At 44.2% G+C, this 24791-nt stretch overlaps 1 protein-coding gene across 1 annotated transcript in view; it reads left to right on the forward strand.

Moving 5' to 3' along the window:
- Positions 1 to 24791, forward strand: part of Gramd2b (GRAM domain containing 2B) — a 72177-nt gene that overhangs the window by 41640 nt on the left and 5746 nt on the right. The window contains exons 3-13 of the mRNA XM_028888320.2: positions 3101 to 3200; positions 5357 to 5423; positions 7218 to 7321; positions 11494 to 11589; positions 14456 to 14527; positions 14622 to 14702; positions 17621 to 17732; positions 18242 to 18364; positions 18933 to 19020; positions 20415 to 20519; positions 24087 to 24180. Of these exons, the coding sequence (XP_028744153.1) occupies positions 3101 to 3200; positions 5357 to 5423; positions 7218 to 7321; positions 11494 to 11589; positions 14456 to 14527; positions 14622 to 14702; positions 17621 to 17732; positions 18242 to 18364; positions 18933 to 19020; positions 20415 to 20519; positions 24087 to 24180 (1042 nt within the window). The remainder of the gene's footprint in view (positions 1 to 3100; positions 3201 to 5356; positions 5424 to 7217; positions 7322 to 11493; positions 11590 to 14455; positions 14528 to 14621; positions 14703 to 17620; positions 17733 to 18241; positions 18365 to 18932; positions 19021 to 20414; positions 20520 to 24086; positions 24181 to 24791) is intronic.

Below are 24791 nucleotides of genomic sequence, written 5' to 3' on the forward strand. Positions count from 1 at the left end.
ACAACTGTTCTACCACCAAGCTGTGTCCCCAGGTTTAAATGTGGTTTTGAGGACTCTCCACAAAGGGGAAGTGCTCTCCTCCCCATGGTTGTAGCTGTTAGAAGCCCTGCCCTCCCCCACCTCTGCCAGGAGACAGTTAACCAAGTCCTACCTTGCCCTTCCTCCCTAGCTCTCCACCTCTGTCTCCTTTCAGCCCTCTCCTAAATCAATGCCTGTAGTGTAACTCCTCACCCAGATTTCCCTTTTCAGGTCCCACTCCCAATAATTTCTGTCTTCCCTGCACACCCTGTTTGTGGAGTCTCGTCTTTCACCATTTTTCTAGAGCTGTTTTCCCGCAGAGCACCCTGCCCCACGCACCAAATGACCATGTCTCTCTCTCTCTCTCTCTCTCTCTCTCTCTCTCTCTCTCTCTCTCTCTCTCTCTCACACACACACACACACACACACACACACACACACACACACAAGCGCAATGTGTGCGCTCTCATGGTTCTTTCGCTGTGACGGACTGGGGAGTTACCTTGCAAATGCTTGGGTTCTTTCTGACTTCCCCAGGCTTCAACTGAGAACTTGCGTGCATCAGTAGGAGATGTGGGGAACCACGAGGGTATCCGGCCTGGCAGCGGTGCAGAGGGCCGTGCACTGACGCTCCACTCGCGATGTCTGGAAATTCTTAACTGCTTTTGGGCGCCTTCATTTAGCACCGGGCTTTGGTCTTGCTTGTGGGCAGCTGTAGGAAGTGAGACTAGCATGGCCGAGAGGATGCGGAGAAATCAGTACGATGCGGAGAAGCTTCCCGTCTGCACCACAGGGCTGCCTCTGTGCCACTGTGCCTTTCAAGCCCTTAAAGAGAGAGCTGCCCTTCTTACTGTATTTGCCTACCCTGCATAGTCCTTCAGAACATCTGCCCGCTACCTTCTAATTCCAATAACATAACACGCCCTGAACTAACAGAAGTGATGCATTCCATCCTTATTTTATTTGCTGCTGTCCTTTTGTTTTCTTGATGTTTGTTTGAGACAAGGTTCTCTGTGTGTAGACCAGGCTAGCCTCAAATTCACAGAGATCCATTTGCCTCTGCCTCCGGAATGCTCGGGTTAAGTGCATGCACCCAGCATTGTTTTGTTGTTATTGTTTATATTTGATGTACTGTGTAGCTGAGGCTTACCCCTAACTCACTATATCCCCCAGGATGGCCTTAAATTCATGATCTTCCTGTCTCAGTCTCCCAAATACTAGGATTGCAGTCGGGCACTGTCATACATATCTAAATGTCATTATTATTTTTGACATTTGTAAAAATAGTTATCTTTTCGGGTTGAATATAGGCAAACTCATAGTTAAATAATAATAATAATAATAATAATCCCAGAATTCCCAGAGAACATTTTAGCTAGTCCAGAGCTGGTCAAATCCATCTACTGTGAGTTGCTGAGAGGTCCTTTTCCTGATTTATGGATCATAATCTGCCGGGAGAAGCCTAAACATTGTATAGCTTATGTTCTCATAGCAGAGAACACCAGTGTCTACTGTCTGCCCAGTGTCCATCATGTCTGTCCCTCTGTGGCATTTGAATTCGTTCAGATTCCTCCTAGATCTACTTTGAACCAAATAAGTAGTTTCAATTTAAGAAACTGTGTCAAATTATGGACCTTCTGTATACTATTTCCAGCCACTAGCAATAAAGCAACTACATAATTATAAAACACGTGTGTGCATCAATTCTAGAACTCATACACGCTTTCCACTTTGAGATGATTGTTCCCAGCTACAGGGTTGAAGATAATGTGCAGACTCACACACATCTGCTTCAAGTGGAGAGCCAGGCTTAAGTCAGCCTGCAACCAAGATTCCAGAGTTCTAGCCTCTGCCTTTAACAGACAAGGGAAGACTCGATTTTTACGATGGTGTCTGTCTGGGGGGTGTGCCTTGTGTGCACACGATGGGGAAGGTAATGTGAGCCCATGTGTATACACTGAGAGACCAGAGGAGGAATTCAAGTGTCCTTTTCTCTCTCTCTTCATCTTATTCCTTTCAACAGGGTCTCTCGCTGAGCATGGAGTCCACCATTTTCAGCTGGGCCAGTGGCAATGAACCCAGTAAACCCCCTTATCTCTACCCAACCCAGTGCTGAGGTTACAGACTCCCACAGACATGCCTGGCTTTTTACGTGGGTACTGGGGGTCCAAGACTGGGTCCTCATGCGTTAGTAACACTCACTCTTTACCCACTAAGCCGTCTTTCCAAACCCCACTCTTGTGTTTGGAAGATTCTGTGTAGCTCACAGTGGCCTCAAATGCATTCATCCCTGCCAACCAAACTGCAGACACAGGGAGACTTTTTGAAGAGGTGTGGACTGTGGGCAGATGGGACAGACAATGCTACCTTTGATGGTCTGGAGAAGGCACAGCCGTGTGGAGCACCGCCCTCGGTGGGTGGAGCACTTCCTTACACAGTATTGCTTTCTGAGACTTCTCAGTGTGTTCTTCTCCCTCCCTGCAGGTGCCGTGAACAGGACCAGAAAGCAGATGGGAAATCAAACTGTCAGACCCCCTTATCCAAAGCCTCATGCCTTAGCCTTCCATGTGCTAGCATCACAGACATGCACCACCATGCCCGACATGCACTGCCTTTAACAAAAAGAAGAAAAAAAAATGTTCGATGCATGTACCCACGAGCTCTCTAAGGATAAAGACTGTCTTGTGTGCCTAAGGCGTTCAGCACAATGCTCCACTTAGTTAATTCTTATTAAATATTAATGGATTGTGAAACAAAAACTATTCCTTGATTGAGCTTCAGCTGTAACTTTATTGGGCAATGGGCCTCAAGGACTCCTCTTTCTATTGATTAGAAACACTGTTGAACCCATATAATTACTTTCACATCTCAAATGCCCTTTCTGCAGTTCATCATGGCAGCCTGCTGAGTTCATCCCGGTCACGTGATTCGCAAATGCCCTCAGAGTGTCGTGAGCTCTGATCTGTATCTAGAAGCAGAAAACTAATGTCAGTCTTCCGCGTGACATGGCACAGCAGTGAGGGTTTATAATGAGCGACACAGACAGTTCCTTGTGTAATCTCTGTGGGTTTTATTTCCCCAGGTCAAAATCCAGTTTTGATGGTTCCACTTGGTCGGGCGATAAGAATGAGTGTAAAGCCGAAAGCAAGACTGAAAGAAAGAAGTCTTCGTCTTCCAGCCAGGTAACGAGGGGCCGCAGTGTGTGTGGGCTCTGGGGGCGACACAGCCATGGGAGCCAATGGCGGGTAAGAATCCCGAAATGCAGCCGTCTACCAAGCAGGGCCAAAGTAGGCACCGGGTTGAGAGAATGTGAAGGACAGATGGGCGCTGTTCGCCTGGCCGACTGGATTCCACAGCTGAGCCATCTGCACGCATGTGAGACAGAGCCTGACACTCAAGCGCTTGTCTGATGTCTCACAGAGTTGGGGGGCAGCGCTGTATCCACGGATTATAATATCGTCTCATCGGGTACCTGCCGCACAGAGAAGCAAGACCTCTGAACACACAGCTCACAACTCTGTCTGTGCTGAACACACCCAGAGAGGTGACAGAATCCACCTTTACCAGGGCCAGCTTGGGGGAGTTCGGGTTTTATTTGGGGGTTTTGGTTCTAGGAATTGAACCCAAGTCCTGTGTGCCAAGGACACACTCCACTGCTGAGCAAGGCCCCTGAATGCCAATGTCCTCCAGTTTGTTGTTGTATATGTCTCCCCTAAATGCCTGAACTCGTGCCTTCTAAGAACTAAACAAAAGAGTGGGCACAGGCGTGAAACTTAATTTTTTAATTTTCAATTTCCACAGCTATCCTACCAAGGTGTGCCCTTTTTAAAGATTGTTTTTGGGTTGTGTCCCTTTTCCCACATGGGAGAGCCAGTGATTCTTGATTCAACAGATACAGATATTAAAATGCAAAAAAAAAAAAAAAAAAAAAAAAAAAAAAGATTGTTTTTTGCCCTCCCCATGGGGCCATCAACAGTCAATAATATACTTATATGCTGTATTGATTTTTTTTCCTCTTCCTTTCTTTCTCCCCAACCCTCCCCCCCTCCTACCCCACAATACTCTGCTGCCTAGGTTGCCCTTGAACTCATGACGGTCCTCTTGTTTTAGTCTTCCAAGAGCTATAATAGAATATCTCCGACCTTTTGTCTTTCAGACTTAATAGCCTGATCTAGAGCTTTTCTTTATGCAATAGATGGTCTGGTTTTGTAGTTGAGACCAGCTCTGCTGGTTCAGGTAGCACAGCATCAAAGACCCTGCTTTTCAGAGTGCCCATCACGGCAGTTCTCAACCTACGGGTAGTGACCCCCATGGAGGTCGAACGACCCTTTCACAGGGGTCACATATCAGATATCCGGAATATAAGACATTTACGTTTTGATTCATAACAATAGCAAAATTACAGTTTTGAAGTAGCAATGGAATAATTTTATGGTATGGATGTGGATGTGCAGCATGAGGAAGGTTGAGAACCCCTGTCTTAGCACATATTTTCTCAGGAGCGTTTTAGAAGCAGAGCAACCTGTCACTAAAGGACCTAGATCTGTCTCTCAGTCACTGTGTGGCCATGTTCCTCAATATCCCTGATTCACGGTGTCCTAACCCTGGAATGGGGTGCCATCTACTTGGAGTTGGGGTGCAGATGATGTTTGTGGCAAGCATTTCACTAGCTACAACTTGCTGGCTGTATATTATCTCCACAGTTACAGAGCCAGGTGCAATTTGCAAGGATGTCATTTTCAGACACTTGGGCCTTGTCCCACCCTGGAGTGTTATGTCCTGCTCGTCTGCCTCTGGCCTCATGTGCTTTCATGGCCACATTGTACTGGTGACCACATGTTGCCCCGCATGGTGGACTCTCCCAATGTGTTACTCTGTGTAAACCTGGAAGTATCCGTCTAAGGGAGGGAATTCTTTTGACATCAGAAACAGAAAAAAAAAAAAAAAAGAAACTGAGGCCCAGAGGAGCTAAATGGTGAGGGCATGACCACACACCAAGGCAGAAGTAGAGCCAAGGACTTCAAGTTCAGGGTTAGCTGAGTGCAAAGCTTCTAAGCCCTGAGCTTTCCCCAGGGCACTTGGGTGTATGGCTCCAGCACCTTCCCTGGTGAAAGTCCTTAGAATGTCGTCTGCTGTCTTATCGGGAGTACCTTTGCCCTGATCTGATGCTCAGCTGGCCACCCAGCAAGGTGTTAATTATGTTGGAACATGAACCTATGTGATCCTGCGTCCCCTGTGTCTCCCTGAAGGATTGAATTGGAAAATTAGTAGTTAAACTAGTGTGGTGGTTGGCAACCTCTGGTGGCGGTGCTGATGCCTGTGTTTTGCCCTCCCGCAGTACAAGGCGAACATGCACTTTCACAAGTTATTTCTTGATGTCCCGACTGAAGAACCACTGAGGCAAAGTAAGTCCCACCTGTTATTGGTTTAAGTTACATATTTCAAAGTCTGTCTGAAGGAGCCGGAGACATGGCTCAGCAGTTTCAGAGGACCTGGGTCCAGTTTCCAGCACCCACATGGCAGCTCACAACTCTCTGTAACTCCAGTCCTGGGCATCAGTGCCCTCTTCTGGGCTCCAAGGGCAATAGGCATGAACAAGGTACACAGACATTACATGCAGACAAAACATGCATACACTTCAAAGAAAAATTATATTAGAAAAATGTTTTTTGAGTTGTCTCAACAGTATAGGAGGAAGGAGAGCACATTTCAGGGACTTGGTCACCAAAAAAGAGTTTCTGGAAGTATAGGTGTACCAGGTGCGCTCACCTCTCACTAACACCCTGGAGCGTAAGACAGAAGGAACAGTCTGCTCTCGTGATACCGAGTCATTCAGGAAGGTTCCACAGTGACGTCCTTGCCATTTCTGCTTATGCTGAAAAGTTTGTGCCTGAGTCATCCTGAGATTTAGGATGATCAGCCTGGGGCAGGAAAGGCTGCCCCAAGAGGCTGAAAGGAAGCGTAGTAGTCCCTGGTGTACAGAAGTATCCATGCCTGTGCAGTGCAAAGCATAGTGGTCACACCCAAGCAGCTTCCCAGCATGCCGGGTCGGCGTGTGGCTCATCACAGGACCCATGATTCAACTCTAGCCTCTCTCGGTGTATACTTGTTAATGTATACTTGTTCATTGACCGGCAGAAGGTGTGGTCATGTGCTCTTTCCCCAGGGAGACCATCACATCATCAGTGAGTCATTAGGATCTTGGCAAGAGAGGACCAGGAGTGCTTATATTAGCATGCAGGTGACGCACTGTTGCGGATAGAAGAGATCTTGAAAACACCATGCTTGGTTTCTGGAGGTAGACTTGCCCTCCTCCCGTTTCTACAATAGAACGTCTCTAACACTTTGAGTTGAAAAATACATGCTAGTCACGACAACTTTATTATGCTAAAGGTGACTCGGGAGCTGGGCATGGTGATGCTTGCCTGTAATCCCAGCACTCGGAACTACAGCGGGAGCTTCTCAAATTTGAGCCCATCCAAGTCGAAATTCTGAACTCCAGGGTAGCCTGGACCACACAACACCTTATCTTAAAAGAAAAAAAAAAAAACTCATACAGAAGTGATAGTGTAACCAAGTAAAGTAAGTTCATATATTGTGTGTAAATGCAAAAACAAGTATAGCAAGAAATTTAAAAAATGAGGAACAATCTATTACCTGCAGTGGATAAAGAACACAGGAGTTATTTCCAAAGCAATGCCCTCCTCAAAGAAAGCAAGCCTAGGAGTTTTATTCTGGGAAGCCAGACATGTAGGAAATCACTTTGGGGGTGGGCACGCTTCTGAGCGTGCTCATTTTAAGGTCATAGTTCAAGAAGGAAAGATGGCGGACGGACATAGTTCTGGGCATGCTTTAACCCAAATTCACAGAGCACATGCTTGAAAGTTAAAGCATGACAGACCTGAATGTTTTGGGGCATGCTTGGTCAGGGTCACAAAGATGGTAGACAGGAGCATCTCTGGTCATACTGAGCTCTCTCCAACAACAAAACAAGGCAGGCCGTTATGGAGTTGCATTAAATGGAGGCATTGGCCCTGAAGAGACCTGCCTTTCTTAGTGGCTAGCAATGGAACTTTGGAGTGTGAATGTGTGTTTTGTCGCCAAAATAGAGACAATTTTTTATATGAAATAGAAATCATGGAAATAATATTAGTTTGGTGAGATTCTAAATGCTGCTGCTCCACCTGTCTGTCTCTTAGGCTTTACCTGTGCTCTCCAGAAAGAAATTCTATACCAAGGAAAGCTCTTCGTGTCGGAAAACTGGATTTGTTTTCATTCCAAAGTCTTTGGAAAAGACACTAAGGTTGGTGTGTTTAGAAGACAGGGTTAACACGGTATTCTTTGCCTGTTTTAGTAGAAATTACTTTAGCTATATTTAAATATTTCCCTCCTGAGCCTGAGTTTTATATCCAGTTTCCTTTCTTGTGCTTCCAAATTCGATGGCTCTAAATGCCTCCAGATGATTCTGACTTCCTCCCTTCCCCAAAGCACCACCTGCTTCCCCCTTTCCTTACACACATCACCCTGTTCTTCTCCCACCCTTAGCCCTGAATCCCTTTTACCCACATGTCATCAGAGACATTGAAGTTGTTCTTGTGTGTTTCTGGGAAACATGCTCTCATCTGTCTCAAAGGCATTCATTAAAAACCAAAATATGTAGCGGGATGTGGTGGCTCAACCCTATAATCCTAGCAGGAGGGCTTCCATGAGTCTGACAGCAGGCTGGACTCTAAGTGAGTTCCAGGTGAGCCTAACCTACTGTATGTGACATTGCCTCAAACATCTACCCCTTTGAAAAAAAAAAAAAAAAAAACCTTTAAAACTTATCCATTTTTATTGTATCCATAATAGTTACTAGGACAACAGGTTTGTAAATTAGTGTCTTACCCTTGCTGGCACAAGGACCTGGAACTTGAGTGTACAAGGCTTGGTGTGTGGAAATCAGAGCCCCATGACCTCAATATGCTCTGGTGTGGCTGCCTTGGATTCTCCGTCAAACACAAAGTCGAGCTGAGACACAGGACACCCAGAGCATGGGAACAGCCTCAGTGATGAAGGAACTAGCAGTTTCTCGAGGCCTTGCTTTCTGAAACTGTCCCACAAAGAAGGAAAAGACAGTCGTGCCTGTGAACTACGGCATTCTAGCACAGTTCATTCAGGCAGCCAGAGGTCAGAGGAGTGCCTTCCTGCTTTGCGTGACCTCAGTGAGTTTCCAGGTACTGTACCTTGAGATTATGAGTAAGCCATTTAATAGCCATAAAGTAGCCAGTTATGAAATAAAACCCTTTGAAATAAATATACTATACCTAAACATTCTCCCTACAGCCACTGGTAATCCTATAAGGACCACTCAACGAATATGATGAATATTCTCTATCGTGCTGGTGTTAGCTCTGGAGAACAGCATACTTCATGTTCCTTTTTATATATGCTTATTATACGTTATTCTTAGACAGCCATATTTTGAATTGAGGCATTCTCTGAATTAGACCAATGCAAAGTAGTATTCCACCATTACTCTAGATTTCAGGATTATAAGAAGTTGGTCAGAGCTGGAAAGATGACTCAGTAGTTCATAGCACTGACTGCTCTTCCAGAGGACCAGCACCCACAGGGTAGCTCATACCTGTCTGTAACTCCAATATCTGAAGCCTCACATAGACATACATGCAGGTAAAACACCAATGCACATAAAATAAAAATGAATAAATTATATTTAAAAGAAGCTGGTCATGGGGTCTGTGGGGGATCTAGTCCTGCTTCTCAGCGGGATAAACGTGGCTCTGAATTCAGAGCAAGTCTGGGTCTCTAATGAGAGTCCAGGAACTGAAGACATTCTGAACAAAGGATTTTTCTTTTTTAATAACATATAAGTTCACCAAGGCAGTGAGTGAACTTCCAGCTAGTGGGATTTAGCAATGGTTTGAAAATGGTGCATGTACTTCAGTGACAAAAAGAAGCTGAAAGGAGGGGTTGGGGGTTTAGCTCATTGGTAGAGCACTTGCCTAGCAAGCACAAGGGCCTGGGTTCAGTCCCCAGCTCCAGAAAAATAAAAATTAAAAAAATAAAGTCATTCACCACCATGAAAAAAGAAAAGAAAAGAAGCTGAAAGGAGTGTCCCTGGTCTTTTAATACGTGGACACACTTGGGCTTCTTCTGTGTGAGCTACAGCTAATCCTCGGAGAGAGAAGACTGAATTAGCAGGGGACAGGATGAGAACCAGGACAGTGGTCTGTCTGTGTCTTCCCACCCCAAAGATGGGGTCAGAGAGGTTTGGGCTTCAGAGGTCTTGCAGAATTCCCTCAAGGGTCAACAGACCTCAGTCCAACATGTTCTTTTGTTTTTTGTTTTTATTTTTCAAGACAGGGTTTCTCTGTGTAGCTTTGGAGTCTGTCCTGGAACTCACTGTGTAGCCCAGCCTGGCCTCGAACTCAAAGAGATCCGCCTGCCTCTGCCTCCCAAGTGCTGGGATTAAAGGCATATGCCACCACCTCCCGGCTCAACATGTTCTAAGGTTAAAGACTATCAGCTTGTTCTCTTTCTAAATGCCTACCCTGAAACACGTGTTACCAGCGAGATCTTTTAAAGATGCTGGTAAAATTAACATTCGTATATATCTTGTTCCATCTAGTCTCACTGAAAGTTCACGTTGTCTTCATTTCACAAGTTATTCAGTTATAATTTTATAGCCATGGAACAGAGGATTAAAATTCCTTCTGGGTCATTTATGGCTCAGGAAAGCCTGAACTTATGGCCCCTTGTCACTGCGCGCTTGTGGTACTTGCTCAGAAGCCACATCGGACTCATTCTGATATCATCGTTATCATAGTTTTTTCCAAAGTGATCCCAACGTCAGAATTATCCCCTGCCCTTGAGAATGTTTGAGTAGAAATCTTTAAAACAATAGCTTTTAGGAAAGTATCTAAATGATCAGTCCCTCATTTTTCACAGTCTCCCTTCCTAGAACTCCTCGAAGCAGAGGATAACCCATCTCAGAGTTGAGAGACAGAGGCAGGTGGATCTCTCTAAGTTCGAGGCCAGCCTGGTCTGCAGAGCGAGATCGAGGACAGGCACCAAAACTACATAGAAAACCCCTGTCTTGGGGCTGGAGAGATGGGTCAGTGGTTAAGAGCACTGGCTGTTCTTCCAGAGGTCCTGAGTTCAATTCCCAGCAACCACATGGTAGTTCACAACATCTATAATGAGATCTGGTGCCCTCTTCTGGCCTGCAAGCATGCATGTAGGCAGAATACTGTATATATAATAAATAAATCTTTAAAAAAAAAAAAAAAAAAAAAAAGAAAGAAAAGAAAGAAAAGAAAAAAAAAAAAAAAAAAAAAAAAAAAAAAAAAAAAAAAAAAAAAAAAAAAAAAAAAAAAAAAAAAAAAAAAAAAAAGAAAGAAAAGAAAAAGAAAAAAGAAAGAAAAAAAAAAAGAAAGAAAGAAAGAAAGAAAATTGTTTCCATTCCTTCAAACTGGCAGAATCAGCCCAAGGCCCTTCTCTTCCCCCACTGACCCACTGACCTCTTTCAGAATTCATGAAGCTTCTTTATAAAATACATGTTCCAGCAAGTGTGTGTACCTATGCATCAAGTCGAATTGTTTTTGTTTTAAACCATGCCTCTGTGTGAGACTGTTTGGGGGTTCACAGTGATATGGTCATTTTCACTTGAAACCAAACAGTGGCGGTCACTGTTCTCTGTGTCATCTGATATATTCTTATAGCCTATCATCTGGGAGGAAATGACCGTTTTGGATCAGATTAGTTCAGATCCCAATGTTTGTAAGTTTGATGTACAGGACCTTGAATGAGCCATGTATTTCTCTGAACATATTTTGTGATCTGATACCTAAGCCTTACATGACTGGCATAATTAAATGATAAGTATGGCTTGTTGTTACTTATTTGAGCCAGAAACGAACATGTTGTGCTCTCTGATATCATGAGACAAATGAGGAACCTGGTAAAAGTTTTTATTCAGCACTGAATGTCCTCTGGACCTTATCTTATTTAATCCCGAAAAAAATTCTGAATATTAAGGAAGGCTGCCTGAACTTATAAATCAGGAGGCAGAAGCTTTGCGTGGATAGTGTGTAAGGTTGAGAAGGTCATGTTTATAGTAACGGGACTAAATTCAAGTTCAAGACTTTCTGTCCAGCATGTTTTCCTCTCCCACCTGCGTTCAACCCAAAAACCAAGTCCAGAGCAGATCCTGTAAGCCCTAGACCTCCACGGAGCCTTGAGCCCTGATGCATGAACATCAGAATAAATATTGTGTTCTGTTACCATGTCTAGAACTTCCCAGCTGTGTCCTGTGGCTTTGGATACCCCTGTCTGAACAGCTCAGTGATATGTTCCCACCACTCCCAGATTCAGTTTTTCATGAAGCCTGCTGGTGGTGTCTTGAGCCAGATGTAGATTTGAAGTGCTGTAGGTCAAGTCTGAGCTGGCGTTGACTGGATGGTTCTGTTTCAGATCTCTATCCCAGCTTTCTCTGTCACCCTGATAAAGAAAACCAAAACTGCCCTTCTGGTGCCAAATGCCCTGATCATATCGACGGTCACAGACAGGGTGAGTACCGCAGTGCAGGACCACCTTTGCTTTGTCTGTGGTTATTGTTGTGGTTGTTATAATTTAATGCATTTCAATGGCAAGTTTACAGGAACCGCACAGAAAGCAAACAGCGTTAACCATGCATTGTATGCAGAACAACTCTGGAAAGTACGTCAAAGGCATGGAACCTACTGTGTGCTAACAATGCTTCCCCCACCATCCAGTTGACACCAATACGAAATTTATCCATTAAAAAAAGATCCGGGAGGCTGGCAAGGTGGCTTAGTGGACAAGAGTGCTAACTGCAAACCGGACAGCTAGCATTCAGTCCTCAGATCCCGCAATGGAGAAAGAGAACTAACTCCCAAACGTAGTGCTTTGACTTCTACATGTGTGCACTGTGGCACTCATATCCACACATACATCATACACATGCATGCTTGCACTAATAATAATAATAGATTAAAACTAAGTTTAAAAAGGAAAAAGAAAAGGCTTGGGCTGAGTGTGGTAGTGTATGCCTTTAATCCCAGCACTTGGAAGGCAAGGGTAGACAGATGTCTGTGAGGTTAAGATCAGCCTGGTCTAAATATTGAGTTCCACGACAGCCAGGACTACAGAGAGGCTTTGTGTTAAAAAACCAAGAGACAGACAGACAGAACCCCCCGGGGGGGGGGGGCTGGGCTAGTGAGTAGCTCAGCAACTAAGGGACTGGCAAAAGCCTGACAGCCTAAGTTTGATCCCCAGTCTCACAGGTGACAGGCCTACACACATACACACACACACACACATACACACACAATTAATTTGAGTTTTTCCTAATCCTAATGTGAACCAGGCATGCCATCAAGCCTAAAGATTTGCATTCTATCCCCAGGACCCAGGTGATGGAAGGAAAGAACTGAGTCCGGCAAGCTATCCTCTGACCTCTACACATGAACCACAACATGCAATATGGTCACACACACACACACACACACACACACACACACACACACACACACAGAGCCTGTCTTCTGTACCAAGGTTCTAGAATAACTCCTGAACTGGGCTGCCCTAACATTTAGACATTTGTTTCACCTGTTATTTTCATGAAAGCGTAACAGCTGCCTTCACCTTCTAACCATGCTAGATAACTGAGTATGGGTAAGAAGGAAAAATAACAGCTGTTCTGACCAAGTGTGCACATCTGTGAGCTCTGTACTTAGGAACTAACTCAGGAGAATCATAAGTTTGAGGTCAGATTGGACTATATAGTAAGATAGACAAATGATCAAACTAGATGATAGATAGATAGATAGATATAGATAGATAGATAGATGATAGATAGATAGATAGATAGATAGATAGATAGATAGATAGATAGATAGATAGATAGATAGATAGATGATAGATTCTGATAAACTAAAAAACAAATTAACATGCCTCTTTTTAAAATACATATAGCTATCAAGCACTTACTCTTTGCCAGTGTACATCAGAGCTAGACTTTGCACCCAGATCTGTCCAGTGCCGGAGCCCACAGCACCCACTACTCTGGAATGCAGTGATGCTGACTTGGAGTTGCCTCATTCTCTTGGTGGTCAATGAGAAGGATCACTCAAACTCAGTCTGAAAAGTTCCCATGACACACACAAGGCGATGTTCAAATCTTGTTGATGTACCATTTTACACAGAAGTAAAATCTTTCCATATGTCATTTTTTTCCAAAATACTTGGCTAGCTTTGATTTTATTTTTTTTTCCCCATAACTCACAAGCATCCCATGGTGGGGGCATAGGGGATGGTGAGCAATGTCCATATTAGTACAAGGAAGAATCTAGACGTGCCATGAAAAAGAGCAACCCTGTTAGAGCTGCTGGGATGTTTTCTACAAAAATCTAGGTCAGAACAGAGAACGCAGGCCCCCTCCAGGAATCACAAAATACCTTTAAAAACCAAACACTCAGGAGGGGAGGACACTTTGGAGGACCCAGCCTGTACCACCAGCCTTGCCTTAGTGCCCTGCCCTCCCCTCTGTGCTTTTAGGGGACACCCATGTCATCCTTTGGGAGCCTTCATTTTGCTCCACTTTTTTTATTGTGCTTTATTGAATTTGGGGATTTTATTACTGTAATAAGTGGGATATAAGGAGCCAGAGATGTGGCTCCATTGGTAACATGCTTGCCTAACAGCATGAAACCCTGGATTCAATCCCCAACATCACATAAACTGGAATGGTGGTGCACACCTATAATCTGTGCCCTTGGTGGGTGGAGGCAGAACTATCAAGAGTTCGAGATCATCTTCGGCTGCATAGGGAGTTTGATACCAACCTGGACCACATGAGACCCTGCCTCAAAAGAAAAAAAGAAAAAAAAACACAACACAAGGGGCATTGTACTTGTTTTATTCAAGAAATAAAATAAAAATTGAATGTTCAGATTTAAAAAATGAGGTTATAGTTAAAGCGATAATCTTTGTTGTTTGAAAATATAAAAGCTAGGGGCCAAAAAGACAGCTCAGTTGGTAAAGGTATGTGTGTACCACAAAGCCTGATGACCTGAGTTCAACCCTCAAGACTCATATGGTGGAGAATTGTCCTCTGATTTCCACAGGGACACCATGGTGCACATATGAGTGCTCGTGCGTGCACACATACACCCAACATGAAATGTAATTTAAAAATTTATGAGAAAACACAAAACCTACATGACAAATAATTTTTTAACTCTAAACTCTTTTTTTTTTTTGCTTTTTCGAGACAGGGTTTCTGTGTACTTTGCCTTTCTGAACTCGCTTTGGACAGCTGCCTCAACTCACAGAATCGCTGCCTCTGCTCCGAGTGCTGGATTAGTTGCCCCCCCCCCAACTCTAAACTCTTGATTGTACTTTTTTTTTCCAGTACATATTTGTCTCCTTACTCTCCAGAGATTCAACATACAAACTGCTAAAATCTGTGTGTGGACACTTGGAGGTGCGTATGACATCAGAATTCTATGCTGCCTTTCTTTGGTATTTCCTAAATTCTGTAGTTGATCTGGATTTTCATTTTCCTCCTGTGATTTCAGAACACTAGTGTCGGTAACAGTCCCAACCCATCTTCTGCTGAAAATAGTTTCCGGACAGATCGCCCTTCATCTCTGCCTCTGGTAAGCCGTCCAAGTAATGATCTAAATGCACGAGCAAAAGATGGAGCCATGGGTTGGGGATTTAGCTCAGTGGTAGAGCACTTGCCTAGCAAGCGCGAGGCCCTGGGTTCAATCCTCAGCACCCTGTGCTCACACCTCAGCCAGGGCTTGGGAAGAACTCATGACCAGTGTAGTTAGGGGACAGCTTACCTCTCCAGAAGCAGAAGAACCAAAGGAGGCCACTAACTTTTTTCCTAGTAATCTATAGGTTGTTCTACAGAGAAGAAATGTGATAGAGAGACCAGAGGTACATAAGACCTTGCTTCGCTTGCTTGTCAGTTTTGTTGTGTGTGGTGCTAGGAGTCAAACCCGGGCCCTTATGCATGCTAGCCAAGCACTCTCCACTAGGCTACATTCCAGACACAATGCTCCTTTATTTTTTATTTAATTTATTTAATTTTATTTTATTTTATTTTGGTTTTTTGATACAGGGTTTCTCTGTGTAGCTTTGTGCCTTTCTTTCCTGGATCTCGCTCTGTAGACTAGGCTGGCCTCAAACTCACAGAGCTCTGCCTACCTCTGCCTCCTGAATGCTGGGATTAAAGGCCTCACAATGCTCCTTTAAAGAGAGCCACAAAGCTCTTTGAGACAGGCTCAGCTCACAAAGGTCCACTCAGGGTATTATACTGGTGTACACTATCAGAAACCAGGGAAAATTAAAACTAATTCTTACCTTCCAAGACTTTAGCTTAGAAAAGATGGGCAAACTCAGAAATGACTAGGCAAGGCTCTTATGCTCAGGTAGCAGATATACAGCTATTATGGTTCCCTTGGACTTTGTAGACCACAGTGAACACCTCCAGTGGTATCTCTCATTTATACACGATGCCTACCTATAATAGAATTTTGTTTTTCCTAGACAGGTCTAACAATATCATATAAGTCCCTGACCCCACACTGATTATTGGTGTTTGCCTTGAGTCAAGCAATACAAACCCATAGTTTCAGCTGGGTGGTGGCCCAAGCCTTTAATCTCAGCACTCAGGAGGCAGAGGCAGGTGGATCTTAGAGTTTGAGGCCAGCCTGATCTACACAATGAGTTCCAGAACAGCCAGAGCTATCCAGAAAAAAGAGAACAAAACAAAAACAAAAAAGTTTCAACATCTATGAATCTTCTTTTGCATTTTGAAAAATTAGTGTAATTAAAACATGTTCACATAAAAATTCAAACAGGAAAGTTTATCTGGGTGTGGCGGCATGCCCTGCAATCCCAGAACTTGGGGGACTAAGAGAGGAGGATTGCTATGAGTTTTAGGCCAGACTGGGCTACATAAGCCATGCTGGAATACATAACAAAACCTTGTCTCAAAAACAAAAAGGAATGTTTATAGCAGTATTTTTCATAATAGCCACAAAGTAGGATAAAACCCTGACATCCTTTAACTAATGAATGGAATGTCTTTAATATAGTATACAATGGAATATTACCCACTCATAAAAAGGAATTGAAGTGTTAATACATGCTGCCACACAGATGGACCTTAAAATCATTATGACAAACAAAAACCACAAAGTCTAGATATTACATGACTGCATTTACTGGTGCTTCTCAAGTGAGGGTGGCTCTCCATCTCCACAAAGCCATCAGAGTGATCCACAGCACAGGGAGGGGAGAGGTGTGGGCAGTACAGAATGAATACACACGATGACTTAGACTTCAGCAAACATGGCTTCCAGTCTGAGCCCACCCAGCTGGAGTCCATCCTCAGGGAAGTTCCTTCCACTCTGGCCCTCTTCTTTCATCCACTGTAATGCTTGCTGAGCTCACCACATGGGCTGGGAGATCCGGCGCATCCGTGTGTGTAAAGTGGCTCGCACACTGCCCCATACTGGATAAGCATCCAGTAAGTCAAGAGTAAGTTGAAGAGACTAAAGTTTTTCACTATTCAGACTGGGCTGTAGCTCAGTTGGTAGTGTGCTAGCCTAGCCTGCACGAAGCCATGGGTTCTGTCCCCAGCACCAAACAGAGCTGGCATGGTGGCACACACCTGTAGAGGTCGAGGCAGGAGGGTCCAAGGTTAAAGGTCATCCTCCAGTTACCTTGAGACTTGGAGATCAGCCTGAGATAGATTGAGACCCTGTCTCAAACCATTAAGTATAAATCAGTCAATCAAATTTTCACCCTATAAATCATTGTAAGGAATGTAAGGAATGTTGAGATGACCCAAAGACCACAAACCCAAACACAAAAGTTGCTCATTTGCTTGCTTACCAGATGAGTCTTTTCTCAGTTGGCAGCTAAACAGTTAAGAGCTTAGCCTAATTCTGCCTCTGCCAGGGCCAGCTGGGAACACTATGTGTCTCCCTAGGCCTTAGCACTTCAGGGAAGCCAGTGGAATGCAAATTAAAACTGTGACCTTTTCTCACATCTTCTTCCTACCCTCTGTACCTTAGCTGACCCTGATCGGATCTAATTTAAAAGGGTGCAGCTTTTTTTTCTCGGTTTGTTTGGTCAGCAGTATTTTTTTTTTCTTTCCTGTGCCCACTGTCATTTTTTTTAAATTATAATTTGCAACATTTTTGTTCACATATTTGAATGGACTTGAGATGTCTACTCTTCTCTTATACTGTCTGCAGCAGTCAGATGTTTCGGGCACGGCCCTGCTGAGACTTCTCAGGTTCCCACTAGCCATTTCTCACCAGCCAGCCAGTGCTTTTCTCCAGATATTTGTTTCAAACAAGCCGTGGGCTGTTTCTTAGGAGATTTCTAACCATGCTGAAGAATCTCAGTTTCCGTAACCAGATACTCCCAGGTTAGGAAAATCCTGTAGCGTGTGGTAACCCATGCTTCATTTTCATATTTTATGGGTCAGGCGTAAGCCAGAGGGCTCAGGTTTACAAAGGCCTGCCTGTCTCCTCACGTCATCGTCTCCCCTCAGGATTTCAACGATGAATTCTCGGACCTGGATGGAGTGGTTCGACGACGAAGACAAGACATGGAAGGTTACAGCAGCTCCGGCTCGCAGACTCCAGAATCCGAGAACTCCCGAGGTCTGGGGAAATCGTGTCCTGATTCAAGTTTCATGCCCCACAAAACACCCTCCCCTCGCCCACCTCAAAAGAAAACAAACAAATAAGAAAAACAATTCCCACCCTTCTCTTCCCAGTTAACAGTTGCAAAGGAAAACTGGGGAAAGTTTTCTAAGAAAGAGAATAGCCTCCATGGCAAAAATACATCTCCTTTGTCCATATTTAACAGGCATCTCTTAACACTGATATGCTACGGTGGCTGAGAGAGATCAACATGAGGTTTCTCACCTATTTCAGCAATAGTAATAGTAGGAGTTGGTGACACTGTCTGTGGATGCCACCTCAGCGCCCTTGCATCGTTTTATTTCTTGGTGAATTTTGGGCTTCAGTCTCCAGGCACCACATCCCACTCATGAGAGATCCACAAAATGGCCATTATGTAGATGAAGGCAGTCGTGGGCTTTGTAGCTGACCCTATGATTGTTAAATATATCGGGGAGCGAATTGACCTCGCCTCATTTTCCTGACAGACTTCCATGTGACCGAGTCTCAGACACTTCTGAATGTCACCAAGGGAGAAACAAAACCACCTCGGACAGATGCCCACGGGAGCAGAGCCCCTGATGGAAAAGCCAAGAGCCTGCCTGCGCATGGTGAGGAGCAGGGTTGTTGATGGGCAGGAGATTCCCGTCGGTTGATGCGTGAAGAGCCCCAGTGTTTTATACTGGGATTGCCTCTCATGGTCCCTCCCTTCCTTCCTCTTGTTGGACTTTGCATGTCAAATCCCACTTACGTGTTCAATAAGTAGTTCCTGGTTCTGGGCTTTACCAGGGGTCACCGTGGAAGCTGCTGCATTATCCACAATACTTTGAGATTATGAGCCAAAAGTTGGTGGTAAAACTCGTGACTGACTTGTTTCTTACTTATTAACTATAATAATAATTAATAATAATAATGGTATCACATTGTTCTATTGACCTCCCCCCAATACAATACTTGGCAGAAAAAATCCTCTCAAATATATATTATTAGATGAAATGACTTGGGAAAAAAAAATTTTTTCCTACTGGTTAAAATACCAAGGAGGAGGCTTCTACTAATACTTTCCCTACTGCCTGGGAATGACCCCATCTCAAGTACTCCTTCCCTGTTGAAATGTGGCTAAGTGAAAGACGTATGCTGGGGTGCTAACATATTGCTATTTTGGTTTCCACTCAACAGGCCAGTCGGAAACTGTCGGGATTTTGCCTAAAGTCACATCTCAGAAATGTCCAACTCTCCGCCATATTCTTATATTCTATGCAATTGTGTAAGTCGATATGTTTACTATAAGTGATTTATGCAAATGACCCGTTTTGCAAATGAATAATCTCTTCACGTTGCCAAGAGTCATTGTAAATCCCACTTGTGCTGACACAACCCACATATTTTTCTTGGCAATTTCCATTTCCTTCTTGGGCGTTTTTTTTTCCCTTCCCCTCAGGCTTAGGTTAGCTATTCATAATGATTGTGCTGAGCCTGCCACAGAACTGAGTCCTGAGCAACACTCAGTCATTTCTGAAGCGTCTTTGTCTTGCTTACTTATTTTTCTGTGTGTTCAACTTCTTCTGAACGGAAGCCAAAATATCTTCAAGATGTCATCCATCTGTAACAAGATATCAGTCATCTTTACTGACAACTTAGGCACAGACAGTTTTTTTTTTAACTTTTCATCAGCTTCCAGTCTATAACCAATTGCTTTGCTGAGAAGATCCAGTTCAGTTCTAGGGTGTCTTTCATCCCAGAGGGGAATAGACATGCTCATCTGGTCCCCATTAAAGCAAGGAATGTGTGATTCTCCAGAGAACCAGGTTTGTTGCTCTCTGCTCAGGCTCCTGGACCAGAGGAAGAGAGTGCTGAGAAGGAGCTTTGGCTTAGCCATCCAGCTTGGGTCAGGCCTTAAACAATCCTATAAGAATGACTGATTTTGGGCTGGAGAGATGGCTCAGCCGTTAAAGGCTAGGCTTACAACCAAAATATAAGAATGGCTGATGTTTACACTTTGAGGACTTGGGTGACATGATTTTAAGTCTCCTTGGTGTAAATTTTATAATAAGTATCAACCCGTTTTCTTTTTTCTTTTGGTTTTCTTTTTTATTATTATTTTTCTGTTTTTTACTTCCTTTGAATGTTTTGCCTGCATGTATGTCTTCTGTACACCACATGCACACCTGGTGCCCATGGAGGCCACAAAAGGCATTGGATTTTCTGGACCTGGAGTTACAGATGGCTGTGGGTACCAGGAATCGAACTCAGGTCCTCTGGAAGAGCAGCGAATGTTCTCAATTGCTGAGCCATCTCTCCAGCCCCTCAACTTAGCCCAAAGTCTCTTAAGCCTTTGGTTCTTTTTGAAAATGCTCCCAAAGTGGAAAAAAAACGGCTCCAAGTTCACTGTTTTTTTTTGGGGGGGTGGGGGTTGTTTTGTTTTTGTTTTTGGTTTTTTGGTTTTTTTTGAGACAGGGTTTCTCTGTGTAGCTTTGAGCCTTTCCTGGATCTCGCTCTGTAGATGAGACTGGCCTCGAACTCACAAAGATCCACCTGCCTCTGCTTCCCCAGTGCTGGGATTAAAGGCATGCGCCACCACCGCCCGGCTAAGTTCACTGTTTTTTAAATATCAGTTCATGGCCATTAACATACTGGAAATTTCTCGTTACCCCTCTCTAGTGTCTGTGCACTGATCGTCTCCACCTTCTACATGAGATACAGAATTAACACTCTGGAGGAGCGGCTGGGGTCCCTGACGTCCATTGTGGATCCCTACAGTACTGGGTAAGATAGCTTCCCGGTGCTTGCTTCTCTGATTGGTGTAACAGTTGACCTAGGTGTAGAGTCCTCCCTAGGAGACACTGAGAATACGTTCTGTATGAAGCACTCAGCTGGGTGTGCATTGGGGATGTAAAGAGGGAAAAGGGCCCAGAAGTGACTGACTTAACCTTGTATGATTCCTGTGCTGCTGTCAACGTCTCCAGCAATGCAACAAGAAACATGCCGAATGTTAGTCTGCTGATTATCCTAAGATGATGGTTGTGACCTTGGCCTTAAACCGTTCACCTCTATCTTTAGAAAATGGCAGTAAGCCAGGCAGTGGTGGCCCAAGTCTTTAATCCCTGCACTCGGGAGGCAGAGGCAGGCAGATCTCTGTGAGTTCGAGACCAGCCTGATCTACAGAGTGAGTTCCAGGACAGGCTCCAAAGCTACACAGAAAACACTGTCTCGAAAACACCACCACCACCACCCCACCCCATCCCCGCAAAAAAAAAAAAAAAAAAAAAGAAAGAAAGAAAAAGTGGCAGTGAATCAAAACATTTGTTTAAAAACAAATGATTCAAGCAACTTAGCACATGTCATCATGTGTAATTCTTTTTTTTATTGTTTTGTTTTTGTTTTTCGTGTTGTTGTTTTTTTCCGGAGCTGAGGACTGAACCCAGGCTTGCGCTTGCTAGCATCATCTCTACACTGAACTAAATCCCCCAACCCAGTAATTCTTTATATTAACAAATTTATTTATGGAACCCATGCCTGTATTTATGATTACTAACTAGTTGAATGTGTCTGTAAAGATTTTTCATCTATCACTTTTTTTTGAGACAGGGTCTCTCTACATAACCCTCTCTGTACTGGAATTCACTATGTAGATCAGGCAGGACTCAAACTCACAGAGACCCGCCTGCCTCTGCCTCCCGAGTGCTAGGATTAAAGGCATGTGCCGCCACTCTTAGCCTCATCCAACACTTTGAACATGCTGGACCAATCAAATCTATGCCACCTATTCATTCTTCTCTCCTCTTCTTCCTTTCTTTTTTCTTTCTTCTCTCTCTCTCTCTCTCTCTCTCTCTCTCTCTCTCTTCCTTTCTTTCTTTCTTTCTTTCTTCCTTTTTCTTCAAGACAGGGTTTCTCTGTGTAATTTTGGTGCCTGTCCTGGATCTTGCTCGATAGACCAGGCTGGCCTCGAACCCACAAAGATCCATCTGCCTCTGCCTCCTGAGTGTAGGGATTAAAGGCGTGCGCCACCGCAGCCCCGCACTCCCCAGTCTTCTAGTGTAGAGAGACTTCTTTTCTGCCGCCAGTCCCAAGTAACAACAAGGAGACTTCTTATTAACTATGGAAGTTTGGCCTCAGCTTAGGCTTGTCCCACTAGCTTTATAGCTTAAATTAACCCATTTATTTTCATCTACATTCTGTCATGTGGCTTGTTACCTCATCACTGTACTGACCATGATGCTTCCTCTGCATCTGGCTGGCAACTCCACCTTCTTCTTCCCAGAGTTCTCTCTCTGCCCAGAAGTCCTGCCTACACCTCCTGCCTAGCTATGGACCGCTCGGCTTTATATCACACCAATCACAGCAATACATTTTCACACAGTGTGCAAATATACCACAACATTCTACTGTGTCACATACCATTCTAGGCCCTTCTTCACTGTCCACCTAAATTACTTAAAGGCCTTGTTCTGTGTCTTATGCTTGCATACAGGTCATTTGGAGATCACGAATACATATTTGAACCAATACATGTATTCAGAAGCCTACTAAACAATTTAGAACAGATCCATATACCCTACCCTTGCCCTCCCGTCATGTTCAAAATGTTAATACAACTCTCTGTTGGTATTAGAGGTGACTCCCAATGATTGCAGACTGTTGCTTCCTATCTTCCAAGGAGTTGTTTTTATTAGAAAAATATACCTCACGTTCTAGTACCATTTAATTAACTTAGCAGTAAAGGAGGGGAAATTCCAACAAACAAAATGTTCTTTCCCCTCTTAAAATTAGCCCAAGAAGAAGTACAATCTCAAAAAATAATCTACAAAGAAAAGTGAAGAGCGCGCGCGCATGCTTGCACACACACACACACACACACACACACACACACACACACACGCACACACGCGCACACACACACACACCACATACAAAGTAAGGTCAGGGAACACCCACAAGTGGAAGGACTATTGATACAGCGTCATCCCAGACCCTGACCTCCCTAGGCCCTTTGTCCAGAGTGAGCCAGGTAGCTAAATCCACACGTGTAATCTGATTCCGCACTTGCTGAAGAGCCTTCCCTTTGAGCCTGTACAGTTGGCCGGCGTTATTAGCAAGCGGCAGGCTCCTCGGGACCACCACTCTTCTCCAGCTCCATGCCTGCTGGTGAGAACATCACTGTCCCTCAGAACCGCCTGTTGATACATCAGTCCTCTGAGCCTCAACTCCCCTCAACTAGAAAATCAAGAGTTCAAACTCCGTTTCCAGGAATTAAGGACTTACGAGCATGCTGCGTGCTCCTAATAGACACCTCTCTTAAGACGTGAGCAGCCATCAGCAATTTACTGAGTACCTTTGCCTCAAAAATGAACCTGATAGAAAATAGGTCAGACTAGTCACTGGCATCCAAGAACTCAACCACTAAAATTAAATCCCACCCAAGAGGGACTGAAGAGATGGCTTGGCTGTAAAAAGCATGGCTGCTGCTCCTGCAGAGGACCTACCTGGGTTTGGTTTCCAACACCCACACGGCAGCTTCCCACCATCCATAGGGGACCCAGTACCCTCTTCTGGCCTCTAAGGGCACTGTATGCATGTGGTACTCAGATATGCATACAGACAAAACACTCATACATGCGAAATAAAAATAAATAAAACTTTAAGGAAGCACAGCCAAGGAATATACAGATGATGCAGACCATGGCATGTCACAGAAATATAAGAAGTGATATTAGAGCATCCTCCAGGGAAATGTACCTACTGTAGCTCTCCAAAGTTCATGTGGGATTAGCTGGTACAACATCCCGGTATAGAATTCCAGCCACGAGTAGTCAGTTGGTATGATGAGCTATACTTGTATATCTATACAAGTCGTAAGGAAAGAACTGGGAGGGAGAGGTGAGCCTCATGGCTGTGAGGAAATTCAACTGGCTACATAAGGATACTCCCTGGCTTTTCAGCCACTCCAGTGTAAATGACCCTTTCTACCGTCTATCACAGCTGAGACCAGCAGTCCATCATGAACACGTAGCTGTCGTGGGGATGGCGAGGGTGCTAGGATCTGAACAAAGGCCCTAAGAATCCACATTCTTGAGAACAATTGTCTGAGTTTTGTGTTGAAGCCAACGCACAACAAGGCACTTGAAGAAAATTAGCTGAGATTTCATGCTAAACTCAGAACTGGCCAATACACATCTACCTTAGAGCTGAGGATTACTACCCAGCCTTTGTGACAGTTACAGGCAAAATGATGCTGGTCCTCTCTTCTATCCTGTAGTTTTCTGTTCAAACGTAACATTCCGTGCCTGCCTTTGCCATGGTTGCTCTTACTGATGTTTCTCTTTTTCCTCACAGGCAGACAGTCCCATCGGGCCTGGGATCACCAGTACAGTTAAATGTGGAGTCCCTGTGCCAAGAACTGACAGCTAACATAGTGAAATTAGAAAAGGTAAGTTGGTTTTTCCCAGGTACTCGAGCAATCTGGTGGTTCCTTTCCATTGTTACTGGCATTTTTATTTTATTTATTTTATTTTTTGGTTTTTCAAGACAGGGTTTCTCCATGTCGTTTTGGTTCCTGTCCTGGATCTCGCTCTGTAGCCCAGGCTGGCATTGAACTCATAGAGATCTGCCTGGCTATGCTTCCTGAATGCTGGTGTTAAAGGTGTGCGCCACCACTGCCGCTCAGCAGCTGCTACTGGCCTCTTTTATTTCCATAAACAAACAGAATTTAACAGAATTTTATCTCACCACAAAATAGTGATTTAGTTGGTATAGCTGGAGAGTTTTCTCTCCGGTCCCGCCAAGCCCCAGCAGTCCGACAGCCCATTTATAAAATAAACACACAGACACTTATATTATTTAAACTGTTTGGCCTAATGGCTCAGGCTTCTAGCTATCTAGTTCTTACATCTTAAATTAACCCATTTCTATAAATCTATACCTTGCCACATGGCTCGTGGCTTACTGGCATCTTCACATGCTGCTTGTCATGGCGGCAGCTAGTAGTGACTCCCTCCACCTTCCAGTTCTCCCAATTCTCCTCTCTGTTAGTCCCACCTA

This window comes from Peromyscus leucopus, chromosome 19 (genome assembly GCF_004664715.2).
Source record: "Peromyscus leucopus breed LL Stock chromosome 19, UCI_PerLeu_2.1, whole genome shotgun sequence".
Taxonomy (NCBI): Eukaryota; Metazoa; Chordata; class Mammalia; order Rodentia; family Cricetidae; genus Peromyscus; species Peromyscus leucopus.